Here is an 18,448-nt window from a genome sequence, read left to right on the forward strand (position 1 = left end):
AGGACAAACAAAATTAAAATCCCTTACATCTAAATGGAATGACATGCCTGCATGAACTCTAATACCAAGTTGACTAACCCAAAGTATCCATTCTTTTTGTCTTGAAAAGCTACCACAAGACACAAGACAAAACGGAATGCATTCAGGTTGTTGCAACAATCAGACAAAACAAATTACTCCAAAACAAATATGTGAAAGACAGCAGCAAAAAAGAATGAAAACTTATATGTCAAAATAGGTGAAGAAAATCCTTGTTCCAACATGTTCTTCGGCGTTCGATTTTATAACACTGTTCAATTGAAGAAAATTAGAGCCCATGTTTGTAAAATTATGCCATCGTTGGCACAAAAATCTTCAAATGAAACTATGTATTTGCCGCCTCTATAGCTCCAATCTCTTTACTTCATTATTAAAGTTGTTAGTAAGTTTAAGAGTCTCTTCTTTACTTCCTAAAAATAGAGACCACAATATAATTTATAAAAAGCAATGGAGTAATTTTTACTTCCTCTAGCTTGAGTAAATTGTAAATTATTATATACATCGGTCTGACTTAACTTTACATTCACAATACTTCTTTCAATTTTAAATTTTTTTTTTTTAAATTATACTACTTCATCAAAATCTATGCTCATTTCCTTTATTAATACAAAGGGAAAATCTGTGCTCATTCTTTTTGTTACAAAGAGAAAAAGCACAGATTTTGACGACGGAGAGAGTATAACATTTTTTTGTATTTTAATAGAAATAAACAAAGTAAGACTAACATAGTCAATTGTCCATTATTTTGAATTCTTAATTATGGTTGATTCCTTATTATATATCAACCCAATTCCATAATAAACATACTCAAACTCTCAAGGGCTTCATAAGAAGACCCACCGGAACCCAAGCACGCCGCCGCCGTCTCCTTCAAAGCCGCCACTCTCCGCTGCATCTCTGCCCCCTCCGCCGTCGTCATCAATCGCCGAATACCCTCTTCGACGTCCCTCCTCGTGAACACTCTCTCCAAATTGATCGCGATCCTCAGTACTTCGCTAACCCACCTAGCATTTATCATTTGATCCGCGAAGTACGGCGCGCACATCATCGGCACCCCTTCGCATATGCTCTCCATCGTCGAATTCCATCCACTGTGCGTCCAAAATCCCCCGACCGCCGAATGCGCCAGCACTTTCTCTTGCGGCGCCCACTCCACAACGCAGCTCCGCCCGCTAACTTCTTCGGCCCACTCACCCGGCAGCATCTCCGATGCCGCCGACGCCGCGCCGTTGATCGATCCCGGGCGGATTACCCACAGAAACGGCTGACCGCTGTTGGCCAGTCCCCAGGCGACTTCGAGAAATGTGGTTTTATCCATTGCCGCGATGCTGCCGAAGCTAACGTAGAGCACCGATTCCAGCGCCTGTGTGTCGAGCCAATCTATGGAGCTTCTATCTTCTTTGAGCATGCTGGTTTCCGCAGCGGAGAAGCGCTTGTTGAACGGTCCGATGGCGAAGACCGGCATGTCCAATTGGCGACGAAGTTTGGCCAAGTCAGGCGATTCGAGTTCTTCGAAGGTATTGAAGATTAGGGCGGAGCATTTTTTCGTCTCTGTGAATATGTTGGAAAATGTTTCGACTTTGCCGTTTGTGTCGTTGTCGCCGAATAACGGGATGTCCTTAAGTTTGATCGGCGGGAACTCCGGGATCACTTCTTCTGCTCTTGCTTCTGGAAACAATATAAAAAAATGGTCAGAGATTATTTAATATCCTTTAATATACCACCCATTCGTCGTCAAGATTCATAAGCTGTGTATGTCCATCTTGCGCGTGAAGATGACCTCCATAATATACAAATAAATAGATGATGCATATTCCTTGATAAAGTTTAAGTTTTACGTTACACGATTATTTAATAACCTTTTAACGATTCTAGGATGTCAATTCGTATTTTCTGAATATGTATGTCGAGTTGATCAGCTATGAGTGTAACAATCTGTCAATTCGAACTCAAAATTTGATTCGAAATTCTAGATCCACACAACACTAATTTTTTTGGGTCCAGTTCAGATCAATTTGACTTAATTTTATGTCACTCGAAACGCGAACAAATCCAACGCGAAACAAACTTGAAAACCTGATTTAGTATTTTGTTTGTTTATTAGTAATTTAAAATATTTTTACATTATTTTATTTTTGAATATAATATAAATATTATAAATTAAAATAATAAAAAAAATCACATCAACCCTAAACTTGAAACCCCACACGAAGACGATACTAATTTTTTTCTTTTCGAATTCGGATCGATCTGATTTTTTGCAAATCCGAAACACTCAAATCCGAACCTAAAAAATTTCAAATCGAACATATTCGATTTTTGGGTCAAAGTTTAATTTTGAAACTCCTAAATAATTCCAAATAGAAAACTTTGTTTCATTTTATTTTAGTTTTGTAAATGGTTGTTTATATCTATCCCTGGAGATTGAAACATATAAACACACACACATATATATCGATATAGATATAGATATACCCATGTTAGTGAGATATCCAGTTTGATGAAGGAGTGGGACAGCTGCGTAGAGCACGAAGGAGTGAACACCGGCGGTCCTAAGCACGATCCGCGGGATGTTGAGCTCATCGGCGACGGCCTGCGTCGAATACAACATGGCGTCGGTAACAATGCAGCGCACAGTATCAGACGACAATATGCCATCGAGGCAGAGCTTGAAGGGTCGGGCGCAGTGGTCGTTGAAGCGTTTGATGGGGTTGCCGCGGAAAGGAATATTCGGGGAATCATTAGCAGTGACGGGGTCGGAAATGAGGTGGAAGTTGAAGTGAGGGTGGCGGGAGATGTCGGGGCCGTTGTGCTGAGTGTAGACGATGGAAATGGCGAAGCCCATCGTGTGGTGGAGGATGTTCGCCAGCTGGAACATCGGAGTTATGTGTCCCTGTCCCGGATGGGGGAAGAGAACCACCCTCGACATGATTTTCTCGAGCCAACGAGAGCATCCACGCCAATGAAACTCGATTTGGGTTTCTTCCATCCATCATTTTTTCTTTCATATCATATAGGGATGATAATGAGTTTGAATAGACCCCACTTATTTGTTTGCGGTCGGGTTTAATTATTGGGGGTATGGATCGAATATTGTATACTTTTATCGGATCCTGATCTAGTCTTAGCTCTAAGGGTGTACATGAATCAGACCTGATTAATATATTAATTATATATATATATATAAATAATTTCTAATTATATAAATTATATTAAAAATATTTTTTAGTTTAATATATATGGGGTTCGGATCTGAATTCAGATTCAATTTTAAATTAAAATTTAATAATTGTAAAAAAATTGGCAAGTTTGTCAAGTTAACGAGTAAAACTAGTCTATTTCAAATCTCAGGTCTAATAAAGTATACTTGGTTCCGGTTTCGAGTCTGGCTGAACTTGACCTAGTGTCATCCTTAAGTCATCATTTTCTTTTTTTTTTTTTGGTGACTATGAGCGAAAAAAGCTCATTTTATTTTATATTCACATAAAAAAAGAAAAATCATTTATAAAAATTTTAAATTCTCTTTCATTCACATTATTAACTTATATATTTTAACATATTTTAAATAATAATATTTTTTTATTAAATATACAGAGTTATTAATATTTTTATTTATTTAACAATTAATTTAAAATAAATAGTTATATTTTTAATTAAAATTTTATTAAGTAAAATATATCACTATTAGTATAATTTTATTAAAAAATAAAATTTATACTCCCTCCGTCTTACAAGAAAAATATCATTTTACAATTTTGTCCATCTCAAAACAATGATACTATTACAATTTCTAATATATTACACAAATATCATTACTTTTAATATCACACAATTTAATAGAAGCATTATTGTCCTTTTTATTATAAACCAATATAATACTAATATTAAAAAATTTACACTAAAAAATAAACGTTAATCTTCCTTATAAAATAATTATAATATAAAAATATTTATTATTATATATACATATCTTTAAAATAAAATACTCTTCCATTCCAAATAAGGTGCAACATTTATTTTTGGCACGAGTTTTTAGGTGGGTAGTATTAAGTATGATAATTTAGAAATTAGGTGATGAGATGGAGAGAAAAATATATATTTTATTTTTTTATTTGGATGATGTGAGAGAATAAAGTGTGGGGTAGAGATTAAGATTGAGTATAATTAATTATATCCTATTTTGAAAATGATGCAAGACGTTTGGAACATATCAAAAACGAAATATTGTATGATGCTTGGAATGAAAAAAAAAGTATAAAATAAATAACAAATTTTTTCTTTCCGCCGTGTGTCCCCTTTAAAATGAGACACGTGGCAAAAAGGGTAATTAATACCAAATTTTTGGAGTTGTTCGCCTGTCCCAATCATGTTTTATGATCCTTCGGTCCTCCTTAAATGATACAATTATTTTTTTTATATTTAGTAAATTTTATTAATTTAATACGTATTTAATAAATTTAAATTAATTTAAATTAATTTTATAGCCTATAATATCATAGATCGTGATCTATTTAAAATCTTTTTATTTTTATTTTTTTTAATAAACAATTGTATTATATTTAAAACTATTTTTTATAAAATTAATTTATATTAATCATAAATAAATATATATTTCTTTTATATCATATAAAATTGTACTTTTTTTCAAAATAATATCTATATTGTATATATTTTATTGAAATATAATTTTTAAATATATATTCTAATTTTTTTCAATCTTATATATTATTTTTTTATTTTAAAACTACTAAGAATATTTCTTCAATAAAAAATAATAAATTACTATCATAATTCACTATAATTAGTTAATTAATTACATATAGTCACCTTAAAAACATATTCCTAATCAAATGTATTTCCTCCGTCCCATGTAATATGGGTGTATTACTGTAGATACGAGAATTTAAGTAAAATATAATTAGTAAGTAATTAAGAAGTGTATTAGTAACAATAATTATTATTTAGTAAAAATAATTATAGATTAAGATTAAGATAAGTAAATAGTTTAATTAAAATTAAGAAAATTATAAAATTTAAAATTTAAAATGCGATTAAAGTGTATAATTATATTTCCAAAAATAGAAAGGACAAGTTATGTGAGACAGACAAAAATAGAAAATATGGACAAATTATGTGGGACAGAGGGAGTATCATTTTAGGTGGGACAAATATTTTCTTTTTTTATAAATAAATACTCCTCCGTCCTACATAATTTGTCCCTATTTTCTATTTTCGTTCGTTTCACATAATTTGTCCTTTTCTTTTTTAGAAAATTAATTATACACTTTAATCATATTTTAAAATTTAAAATTTAAATTTTTTTTAATCTTAATTAAACTATTTAACTATCTTAATCTTAATCTATAATTATTTTTATTAATATATTTTTTAATTATTTAGTAATTATACTTTACCTAAATTAATAAGTAAGACATTCGGAGAAAACCCAATACAGATGTCCAGATTAGCTTGTGTTGGACCACGTGACTTAAATCACAGGTAGCTCAAATCAAATATGTTCATAATGTGTCGGGACCATAATCTTGTGCTTAAAATTCATCAACTTGATTCAAGACTTCAAAGCCAAATTTCTTCTGCCGACATCATCTACAAAATTTCCAAATCTTGCTTTTGTTAATATTTACAGAAGTGACAAAACGACTTCTAAAAATAATTTACAACAGAAACTGAAAATAAAAAATAAAAAATTCAAATATAGAGAGACAAGCAAATACACAAGAACAAATACAAAATATTTTTAAGTAAGGAAATAACCGTTCAAAAGGATCGAACTAATTTTAATAATTCGAATGAATTCTAATTACTGTAAATAATTAGTGGTTAATTTCTTGAAGTCTCAAGACGTGTACATAATTGATATAAATTCAAGTATGTTAATGCTAAGTTACTTTTCTTACATTGTGTTCAAATGTTTGATTGATTTTATAACTGAGATTTGTAAATTGGATGTTTCAAATACATGAAATTGATGCAATTGAGATTGTATGAAATGAAACATCTGGAATTTTACACAAATTAGTTTTAGATGTGATTATTCAAATTATCTGTAATCTGATTTTATAATCTCATGTGAGAATATATAATTGAACATGAAGAATCTTAGTGGATTATTGTTGATATAGTGACGATTACCAATCTTGTCTCATATTGAAAACATTTCAAACATAGATAAAAATGTATATTGTTTGAAAAATATAATATGAACGGTCATATTACAAGTGGGGAAGTTCCTCGAATCGCGTGGGGAAGAAATAACTAAGGATCATTAACTATGATTTATATTATTATGAATTTTGTTCGGCGATGGAGGAATATTGAGATGCTAATTAAATAAATTATACAGAAGATCATTCTTCCACGTCTAGATAGGTATTCTTGTTTGGGGAGATTCCATTTGTTGGTATTTCAAGAAGAAAACTTGTATTACTCATTTTACAAATTTGCCTCATAATTTGATTTATGAGATTCCGTTATGGACGAAATCGGTATCACTTAATTCTATTTGTTTTGATAGCACAACAATTATGGTTGAGACATATAACCAAATCTATAATGGATAGTCTAGACACTTGGGTCTTAGACACAATATGATTTGTAAATTAATCATGAATTGAATGATCTCAGTGGAATTCGTGTAATCACAATATAATCTAGCTGATAATTTGACGAAAAAATTGTCTAGGGACTTGGTGCACAAGTCGTCAATTGTGATGAAATTAAAGTTCATCTAAATCTACTAAGTGTGAGACACCTAATTTCCTTCTACTACAACCTTAGAAGATGAATTCAATATGGAAGGCTCATATTTTGGAGATTGGAACACATATGGTAAATTCATCTAAAAAGTTTGCCTTCGGACATGCAAGAAAGATAGGTTGAGATATATTCTCTTAATTAACTTCTTTGAAAAATTGCTAATGCAAGAGTAAGATTAAAAGAAGTTATCTATGCAAGTATGATGTTTTGCCGTTTCAAGAAAATTTGAACTTGCTTTTGATATGCTTGTGAATGGATGGAGACACGTGGCTTATTGGGAGAGATGAACATCTTCTCTAGCATTAGTCTGAAGATCACTGATAGGATCAACATGCATCCGTTGATGCTAGAAAAGGGAGCGGCGGTAGAAGTAGTGGCGTCGGAAACGGTTGTGGGCAAGTCAAACAACTCGGGTTTTGATGGAAAGACATCCTCGTCAACAAGGAGATCAACAACAAATATGTTAAGGGGGAAGAAAACAAGCCGAGACGAAGAGCCATCTTCCCACAAAACAATCTACGAGCCATAGTGCTCTACTTCACTTGTATCGCTCCCAAAGATAAAATGACTTATCACAACGGCAAACAGAACGAGAGTAAAATCGTCAATTGTCCATTATTTTGAATTCTTAACAACCCAATTCCATAATAAACTTACTTAAACCCTCAAGTGCCTCATAAGAAGACCCACCGGAACCCAAGCACGCCGCCGCCGTCTCCTTCAAAGCCGCCACTCTCCGCCGCATCTCCGCCCCCTCCGCCATCGTCATCAATCATCGAACACCCTCTTCGACGTCCCTTCTCGCGAACACTCTCTCCAAATTGATCCCGATCCGCCATACGTCGCTAACCCACCTAGCGTTCACCATTTGATCCCCGAAGCACGGCGCGCACATCATCGGCACCCCTTCGCAGATGCTCTCCAACGTCGAATTCCATCCGCTGTGCGTCCAAAATCCCCCGACCGACGGATGCGCCAGCACTTCCTGCTGCGGCGCCCACTCCACCACGCAGCTCCGTTGGCTAACTTCCTCCGCCCACTCACCTGGAAGCATCTCCGATCCCGGCGCTGCCACCGCGCCATTTATTGATCCCGGCCGGACAACCCACAGAAACGGCTGACCGCTGTTGGCCAGTCCCCAGGCGGCTTCGAGAAATGCGGTTTTATCCATTGTCGCGACGCTGCCGAAGCTAACGTAGAGCACGGATTGTGGCGCCTGCGTGTCGAGCCAATCTATGGAGCTTCTGTCTTGTTTGCGCAAGCTGGTTTCCGCGGCGGAGAAGCGCTTGTGGAACGGTCCGACGGCGAAGACCGGCATGCGGAATTGGCGGCGGAGTTCGTTTAGGTCCGGCGGTTCGAGTTCTTGGAAGGTATTGAAGATTAGGCCGGAGCTTTTTTTTGTTTCTGTGACTACTGTGGATATGAGTTCGATTGTGCTGTCTTGGTCGCCGTCGCCGATCGTCGGGATGTCCTTAACTTTGATCGGCGGGAACTCCTGGACTGCTTCTTCTGCTCTTGCTTCTGGGAAGTATGAAACATGGTCGAATTTTTTCAGAATTTTTTGGTTTATTCTAATTAATAGAATTATTAACGGTTCAATTCTATTTCATTTTCTTTCACTCAACAAAAATATATATGACGGGCGGTTATGTTATTGAATTTTACTAACAGCAAATAGTATATTAATAGACAATAGCCATTGCTACAAATAGCACATAAACTAATAACATATAAATAATTTCAATAATCTACTTTTATGCAATGTACATTTTTTATTTTACTCAATACACAATATGTATCAGATAAAGACATGTGTTGTCTGTATCTTCTACTGGTAGTGGCTGGGATATATATATATGGTGGAACTTAGTGTAAAAACATGTGTTGTCTGTATCTTCTACTGGTAGTGGCTGGGATATATATATATGTTGGAACTTAGTGTATTTGGCATGACTCATAATGTATTTGTGTGTTAAATATAATATTTTTATATATATATTATATTAGTATAATGTAATACAATAATTAAATAGAGGGTATATGGGGAAGACATAAAGATTGCATTATTAGGTGAGTGTTATTTTTATTAATTAGTCATGCTCGTGACTAATTATAATCTAAAAGTTTAGATTAAATTATCAGAGGCAGGATGCCCAGATCAATCAGGATCTTTTTCAATCATATCTTTTCTAAAAATGAAGATTTGAGATTAAAACTGAGAAATATACAAGAAATATACAAAATATTCTCTATGATAATTCTCTTGCAGTTCTCCTCCGATTTACAGTCGCTTTACCTTATTTTTTATTGATCTATTTTCTTGATTTTATTGCTAGAGCTTTGAATTATCACAATACAAACTATATACGACACAAAGATCTGTTCGACTAATTTTATCGAAGACTCTACTACTTATATCTCGAACTGACAATATATCAAAATTATACATACCCAAGTTTGCAAGATATCCAATTTTCCGAAAGAGCGGGAGAGCCGTGAAGGCCAAGAACGAGCAAACACTGCTGGTCCTGAGCACGATCCGCGGGATGTTGAGCTCATCGGCGACAGCCTGCGTGAAATGCCAAATGGCATCGGCAACAATGCAGCGCACGGTACCGAAGCTTTCATGGTCAGACAATATTCGCGCAAGGCAGATCTTGAAGGGGCCGGCGTAGTGGACGTTGAGTTGATTTATGGAGCTCACGACGTCGAGGGGTTTAAAAATCGGGTAATCGGATTGGGAGTTAGAGTCGGAAATGAGCTGAAAATGGAAATGAGGGAAACGGGAGATATCCGGGGCGTTGTGTGGAGTGTAGACGATGGAGATGGCGTAGCCGATGGAGTGGAGGATGTTCGCGAGCTGGAACATCGGATTTATGTGGCCCTGCGCCGGCAGGGGGAACAGGACCACCCTCGAGCCCAAGTTACTGCTACCAGTGTCACTGCTCGTCATTATGTTATGAGATATTGTTACACTTGGCTCATTAAGATTTTTTTTTTTTTTGTTTGGAGTGGAAAGAAAGTATGTATATGAGTTGGATGATGGGTAAGAGAAAGAAAGAAGAAGAAGAGGAGAATTTGGAGTTATTGATTATTAAATGATTAGATGAGATCGATGAGATGGGATCAGATTCGAATGAGTGGCTTGTGTTGAAGTAACTGCTGACTTGAATCACATGCTCGAATTGACTATGTAAGTACATATATGTATATATATATATAGATATATATGGTTAGAGTTATCTCAAATCAGCTAACAACGAATTGATTATGTTCATCTAGTGTCGGGACCCGATCAAGTACATATATAGATATATATGGTTAGTATGGACAAAAAAAATTGTATTATTTTTAAGAAATACAAAATTTTACAAATTATATTTGATTTGGATTTAAAGCGGGTCATATTTTTTAAATGGGTTATTTGATTTTTTTCCGGGTCGATTTGTTTTCTAACTTGGTTTTCGATGGCTTCTTTGATCCGAGGTTTGATCTTCGGTTTGACTTTGCCGACTTTTGGAGAGTTTTGGTCTCCGTGTGGCCGATTTGATCATCGGATTTGGATTTGACGTCTTTTTTAGATGATCCGAGCCTTTGATCTTTGATTTGGCTTTGCCGCCTTTTGGAGGGCTTTGGTTTCCGTGTTAGCGATTTGATCGTTAGCTCTGGATTTGATGTCTTCTTTAGATAATCCAAGACTTTGATCTTTGCTTTGTCTTTGCCGCTTTTGGAGGACTTTGGTCTCCGCGTGGGCGATTCGATCATCGGCTTTGAATTTTATGTTTTCTTTAGACGATCCGAGGCTTTGATCTTTGCTTTGGCTTTGCCGCTTTAGGAGGACTTTGGTCTCCGCGTGGGCAATTTGATCATCAGCTTTGATTTGCTATTTTCTTTAGACGATCCGAGGCTTTGATCTTTGTTTTGGCTTTGCCCGCTTTTGCAGGACTTTAGTTTCCATGTGGGCGATTTGATCATCGGCTTTGGATTTGATGTCTTCTTTGGACGATCCGCAGCTTTGATATTTGGTTTGGCTTTGCCGCATTTTGGAGAGCTTTGGTCTCCGTGTGGGCAATTTGATCATCTGCTTTGGATTTTGTGTCTTCTTTGGACGATCTGCGGCTTTGATCTTTGGTTTGTCTTTTCCGCCTTTTGGAGAGATTCGGTCTCCGTGTGGACGATTTGATCGTCGGCTTTGGATTTAATGTCTTCTTTAGACGATCCGCGGCTTTGATCTTTGGTTTGTCTTTGCCTCCGTTCGGAGGCCTTTGGTCTCCGTGTAGGCGGCTTGATCATTGGCTTTGGATTTGATGTATTCTTTGGACGATCCGCAGCTTTGATCTTTGAGGAGGTGGATTTGGTGCTCCATAACGCTTTTGGCGGCGTAGCCCTTTAACTTTAAGGGCCGAATTGTTGCTTTGGTGAAGAATGCAATGAACACCTCGAAGCTTTGGAATGAACTTTGGATGTTTTTCCTTGGCGTTAATGGACTCTTCAATAGCTTTTGGAGCTTTAATCCTTGAAGAGGTGGTTTTGATGCTTCATAACACTTTTGGCGGCGTGTCCCTTTGACTTTTGGATTGAATAGGGCCTAATTGATGCTTTGTTGAAGAACGCGATAAACATCTTGAAGCTTTGAGAAGAACTTTGGAGACCTTCCCTTGGCTTTGACGAATTCCTCAACGGCTTTGAGAGCTTTGATCCTTGAAGAGGTGGATTTGGTACTCCATAACACTTTTGGCGGCGTGTCCCTTTGACTTTTGGATCGAAGAGGGCCTAGTTGATGCTTTGTTGAAGAACACGATGAATATCTCGAAGCTTTGAGAGGAACTTTGGAGACCTTCCCTTGGCTTTGACAAATTCCTCAACGGCTTTGAAAGCTTTGATCCTTCCTCCGGCTTGGACATACGATGAAAAACGTTAACTTCATCGATTCGTCAACCAATATTGGATCATTTGTCCAAATTAGTGACTTTCGACGAAGAACGCTTCGAAGGACACGAAGAACATGAAGAACAATACAGAGAGTCTAGAGACTTATCCATTTGCTTGAATCATCGATGTAACTTCGGTGTGTCAAATGAATTGACCATGGCTCCTATTTATAGGGGATGTGTGGCCTCGACTTCTTTTTTGAATGGTGTCAGGTGGCGTGTTTTAATTGGCCAACAGGAAGATTTTATTATCTTTTATTTTCCATCGGATGTCGTTTTTCATTCTTGACGGATTTGATTGTGCACTTTCCTTTCTCGTCAAAATCTTTATATCATTGCCTTTTTTTCGGAAAATATTAATTATATCCTTCCTTTATTGTCAAGATTAATTTATTTTGTTGCCAAATTTATTATGGTTCTATTTATGCATGTAATATTTGTACGATATCTTCCATTTTAAGCAGATTTTTTGCATTAATGATTGATATTTATTGTACAAAAATTAACATATGTGCATAATTAAATATCATATATTTATTTCATTAAAATTTTATTTTCTTCCAAAATACATTATATTTTCTTCACATCATTATCTATTTATATCACATCAAACAACTATTCAAATTCAATTTTTTATTATTCAAAAATCCAAACCCCAAAACTTAAACCCACAAACAAACACAAAAGTCACTACAAAAATAAAAAATCAATTTAAAATAATATATTTTATATTTTTTACAAATTTTCTATATCACACCAAAAGCATTTCATCCAAAATCACTACGTGATTTAAATAAAAAAAAAAAATAATAATAAATCGATTATTATTTATTAAAATATGAGTAACAAAATTATGAATTGATAATTTTTATACTATAAATAGATTATATATAAATTTAATAGATAACGAAAAAAATGCATATTATCTCCTGCCGAAATAATATTTCCTCCGTCCTAAAATAATATGGACATTTGGTATGGACACGAGAATGAAGAAATAATAATATTATATTACTAGTGAGCGTAAAAATATTTTTAAAAGAGCAAAACGTTTTTACTTTATGTAATTAATGTAAAAAAGTATGGAGAATTAGTTACAAAAATAAAAAATAGACTATTATTTTGAGACGTACGAAAATGACAATATGAGACTATTTTTTTGAAACGAATAGATTATATATTAGCTACAATATATCACTCACACCTATGTTATATTTCATATATATATATAATAGACAATGTTTTTTTTTTTTTAGCATAATATTTTGTGTGACTTGCCTATTAGGCTTGATCAGAGTTTATTTAGTATGCACCTTTTGGATAGCGGTAATAATTTTTTTGGATAAAATTTTGTCATTAATTTGATTTAAGATTACAAAAATACCAAACAAACAAGATCTAAATTGTCTTCTTACTTCTTTCTCAAACATCTTAAAAAAGCAACCCAAGATCTATCTAATCCACACTTGCTTTTCATCAAGTCCTATCCAATTCTTCAGGGATTAAGCTAATTAAAAATGGCAAATATCATCTTCAACAAAAACATAACATGCCGTCGAAAGAGAAAGATCCCAAACTAAATAATGATATTTCAGGTAAAAGATAAAATATAATTATTATAAGAAATTTATTAAAAATATTAATAAAAAATAATGAAATAAGTAGAAAAAGTTAATAATAAATATATTTTTATTTGTTAAAATAAGAGCAATACAATTATGAATTGAATTGATAAAAATGTTTACTATAAATGGACTATGTATAAATTTAATGAACCATAAAAATAAAAAAAAAATAAAAACATAATTTTGAAAGCAAATAATAAACTAGTTGAATTAAACTTGGACTGAAAGCAACGGCAGAGCTACATAGGGACTCGAGAGGTCTCGATCCTCCTGAGCCGTCGTCCCCATCATTACATTGATTGCATTGATTAGGGGTGGGCACGGTTCGGATATTTGCAAATATGCAGGTATTTGATATCCGAACAGAACCGAACAAATATTCGAAACCGCGAACCGAAACTGAACCGAAAATTTCGGTTAAACCGAAAATATTTGTACTATTTGCAAATATCCGAACCGAACCGAATTCAAACAAATATTGACAAATAAATCTACTTTTGGAATTGAAACACTCATAAACAACAACACAATATCAGTTCAATTAAAAACAAATTAACATGAAACATAAAGTATATTTAAAAGTCAAATTACAATATCCACGAAAATAAATCTGCGTGTGCATCTTTTCACCGTCGAATTCCTGAAAAATAAGATAATAAAATAATTCTTTTTAGAAAAAATCAATAATAATGCACTGCAATTATAGTATAATAAAATTTATTTACTAAAAAAAACTGCACACTAAATTGAGTAGAGATTCAAGCTTTCTTCAAACACATGAATTCCTGAAAAAAAAAATGATAATAATATAATATTTTTTTAAAAAAAAAATAAATAAAACTAAGAAATAAGCTACAAGTATAAATAATATATTTATTTATCACAAATTGTTGAAAGCTCAATAATCTAAATTTTCCGGAATTAGTAACAAAAGTAATTTGTAATTGAAGCAACCTGTAAATTAAAATTAAAAGTGAATTTTCAAGAGTAATAATTTTTTTTTTTACTGTACAGAAATTTTTTTTTAAAAAAAAAAAGACAAAAGAAATAATTTATAATAAAAAAAATACTGATACTACAAAGAAAGTTTACCTCATTCTATTCGTCTAAATCCAGAAGATGTGCTTCCCATGCTGTAAACAAAAAATTAAGAAACAATAAAAAACATATATTTTACATTTAAATTTAAATTTTTACTAAGTATTTAAAATTAAATAAAATACCTGCTTCGATTTTTTCAAAATCTTCACGCTCATTTTCATCCACAATTTTTGGATTACCTCTTCGAATCCAATCTTGTGTACATATTAATGCTTCAACCAACTTTGGGGTAAGAGAACTCCGAAAATGATCAATAACACGACCTCCCGTGCTGAAAGCTGATTCTGAAGCAACCGTAGATACTGGAATGGCCAATACATCTCTTGCCATACGAGAAAGGGTCGGATATTTTGATCCCGTTGTTTTCCACCAATATAAGATATTAAAATTCGATTGGGTCATCTTTTCACATTCGTCATCCAAGTATTTATCCAACTCAGATTTTAACACACCATGCACTTCAATTGCTTCAAATTCCTCCAACTCTTTCTGCAATCTTTTCTCAAAGTCATCAATTTGGGAAAAATTTGGTGTAGTACTACAGCAGGCCATGCTAGAAGGTTCCACTTCAATGTTAGATATTGAAGTGGAATTATATTCATCAAACATCATTCTCAAAACATCTTGAATTGACTGAAGCAATTCTTTTGCTTCACTCTCTACATACACGCGATTTATCATAAAATTCACCCAACGCATTTTATGGCGCGGATCAAGAATAGTTGCAAGATAAATCATTGGATTGACATTTTTCCAATCTCCCCAATATTTAAAAAACTTTCCAGACATCTTGGAAACCATTGATCTAACTAATGAATCCGGATCTTCCACCATTGATTGAATATTATATGCAGCACGAAAAATTTCTTTCATATATAAGTTCCCAGTTGCATACTTAGAGCCTGAGATTCTAACAGTTGTATCATAAAAACATTTCAAAAATGGTAGAAATCCACGTGCATAAGACCAATCATCCTCTGCAGGTGGCACTTTGTCGTTCTTTTTCAACTCATCCTTATATTTGTCATCTTCGCATTCCAACAAATCAAACACATCTTTCACTCTTAAGGCGGAATCCAACATTTTATATGTTGAATTCCATTTTGTATCGACATCCAATGAAGCAATAGCATTCGTATTCAATCTTTGTTTTTCCATCAATTTTTTGAATGCTTGTGTGCGATTTGAAGAAGACCTCACATAAAGAATAGCAGACCAAATTCGCTCAATTGAATCCTTTATTTCATTCAATCCATCCTTAACAATAAGATTCAGAATATGTGCACCGCATCTCATATGTAAAAACTTTCCATCCAAAGTCACCCCTTCCCATTTCTTCAACCTATCTTTTAGATATATTAAACCAACATCATTTGCGCTTGCATTGTCAACCGTTATAGTGAAAACATTTTTAATTTTCCAAGCCACCAAACAATCCTCAACTTTCTTTCCAATCGCATAACCCGAATGACCAAGAATTGGTGAGAAGTTTAAAATTTTTTTGTGCAAATTCCAATCATCATCAATAAAATGGGCAGTTAATGACATATAACTCAAATTTTGGCAAGATGTCCAAATATCTGTAGTCAGACAAACACTACCCTTGTAATTCTTGATAAAGGTCTCCAACTTTGACTTCTCATATTGAAAAATTTTAATGCAATCTCTAACAAGTGTTCTTCGGGACGGAATTCCTAATCGAGGTTGAATGACACTCATGCAATCACGAAATCCTTCTGACTCTACAGTTCTAAATGGCATCTCATCAACAATAATCCATTTAGCAAGAGCTTTACGACATTGTTGTTGATCAAATGACAAAAAAGAATTAACACCAACACATTCATTCTCTTTTTTCGGTTGATAATGCATTGTTGTTTGTTTCAATTTTTTACCCATATGCCCATCATCCTCAACTTCATTCAGAATTGCCTTGCACCTTTTTAAATGATTCAACATAGCACTAGTACTTGTGCCTAGCTTAGATTTGCACGTAATCAATGTAGAACAATGATTGCATTTTGCCTTATCTCCAGATTCAGTTCTTTTAAAATTATCCCAGGCAACATATCGAAATTTAGGTACCTTAGGAGCAGGACAATCATCTGCTGCTTGAGTTTGAAAATCCTTTGATTCTGGTTGAGATTGTGTTTCTGGCATAAAAGATTCCATAGGATACCCGTCTGTTTTTGAACCCATTGATTCCATTAAACCTGCATAAATAAAAATAAATTTATTTACACTACAAAAAAATAATATATTTGTAACGGAATTCCGTCCCTAAAGTTCACGTAGTTAACGTAATTCCATTACTAATTCCGTCTCTAATGTCATTAGTAACGGAAAAAGTAGATTTAGAGACAAAAAAGTTTTGTTACAAAAATGATTTTTTCTTGTAGTGTTAGTGAGAAATAACGGAAAAAAATATAAATAATAGATAAGCTTCAATTAACACTCATTACCAATTTTGGATTCAAAATAAATAAGTTAGCATTTTAATTGTTAAAAAAAAATAATAATAAAACCTGCACAATTATATTTATATTTTGGAAAAAAATTTTGAACAAAAAAAACGGTCCACTAAAAAAACAATAAAAAACTCTGCACAATGTAAATAAAATGGAAAAGATTTTATAATCTTGAATCGACTATTTGTAGTTGTTACCCGAAAGATTTTGTAGTTGTATTGTGCGCGAAGAGTTGAAAACGATTGTCTGGATAGTTGCACACAAACTGCAGAAGAGAGGGTGAAGCCGTGCTGAGAGATGGAATAAAAAATCGCAAAAACAAGATGAAGCCGCCGCTGATTGGCTGAAAAATCGCAAGATGGTGAACAGGTGAAGTACCGCCGATGTCCAGGAGGTAGACGAAGAAATTAGGGTTGTGAAATCGCGTTTGAGATTTGGGAGATGGGGTTTGGCGGTTTGCATTAAGTTTGAACCGGGTCTGCACTGGGGGACTGGCTGTAATGTATATTATTAATGATAATTTATATAAATAAATTATAAATATATAATATAACATAATTAATTTATTATAAAATTATCCGGTTCGGTTAACCGAACCGAAAAAAAGGTTAGAAACCGAAACCGAACCGAACCGAACAAATACCAAATATGCAGTATTTGTATTCGAACCGAATTTGCTCGGTTAACCGAAAATTCGGTTCGATTCAGTTCGGTTCGACGGTTCTGCGGTTCGGTTCGAATATTTTGCCCACCCCTAGCATTGATTATACGACAAGTTAGATTCGATCAATTTTTATCAAGTCAATATTTGCATATTGATTTAATACGTCAAAATATATATTTTTATCATAAATTCCACTTAAAATGATAAAAATATCTAATTTCTTTATTTCAAGGAAATCATTCAGCCCCCTCGATAGAAATTATTTTTATATATAAATTAATTTTTATATATAAATTATTTTAATTGTAAAATATATAAATTTATTAAAATCATCATAAAATAGAAAATATTAATATTAATAATTTATTTTTATATTAAAATTACATTATATAAATTTTATACTAAAAATAAATTAAATTTATTGAAAATTATAAATATAATGAACTAATCGATAATCGGCATAATAAATATATACAGAAAAAATTTATGATTTTATATTTTACATCATTTTCAATAGAAAAAATTATTTATATTTTTTAATAAAAATATATTATTTTTTCAATTTAACTATAATAAAAATAAATATTATTTTATAACACTTTTACAATTTTCAATAACTAATAACAAAAAATTTCAAATATTCTAAACTCAAAAATTTCAAACAGTTGTTTTACCAAACATTTTAATACAAATAGCCAATCAAATCAGCTAATTGAATAAGTTAACAGCTAATTGTCAAACACCTCATATCTCACGTTGATCCCCGGCTGAATCTGCCTATTTTCCTTATGCATTTTTATTTGGTCTAACAATATGCTCTACAAAAATGTTTAGATACTTTCA

The 18,448-nt window shown here is 33.3% G+C and overlaps 2 protein-coding genes across 2 annotated transcripts; both read right to left on the reverse strand.

Annotated features, from left to right (window-relative positions):
* Window positions 1–709: 709 nt before the first annotated feature.
* On the reverse strand, window positions 710–3,047 carry LOC127245121 (UDP-glycosyltransferase 76B1-like). Its single transcript, XM_051265828.1, has 2 exons — window positions 2,515–3,047; window positions 710–1,707 (listed from the first exon to the last, which is right to left on the reverse strand). The coding sequence occupies exons 1-2, from the start codon at window positions 3,026–3,028 to the stop codon at window positions 821–823; spliced, it is 1,401 nt and encodes a 466-aa protein (XP_051121785.1). The 5' UTR covers window positions 3,029–3,047; the 3' UTR covers window positions 710–820.
* Window positions 3,048–7,104: 4,057 nt separating this feature from the next.
* Window positions 7,105–10,000, reverse strand: LOC127245006 (UDP-glycosyltransferase 76B1-like). Its single transcript, XM_051265649.1, has 2 exons — window positions 9,268–10,000; window positions 7,105–8,337 (listed from the first exon to the last, which is right to left on the reverse strand). The coding sequence occupies exons 1-2, from the start codon at window positions 9,767–9,769 to the stop codon at window positions 7,589–7,591; spliced, it is 1,251 nt and encodes a 416-aa protein (XP_051121606.1). The 5' UTR covers window positions 9,770–10,000; the 3' UTR covers window positions 7,105–7,588.
* Between the last annotated feature and the right edge of the window lie 8,448 nt (window positions 10,001–18,448).

This window comes from Andrographis paniculata, unplaced genomic scaffold (assembly GCF_009805555.1).
Source record: "Andrographis paniculata isolate CXL003 unplaced genomic scaffold, ASM980555v1 Contig21END, whole genome shotgun sequence".
NCBI lineage: Eukaryota > Viridiplantae > Streptophyta > Magnoliopsida > Lamiales > Acanthaceae > Andrographis > Andrographis paniculata.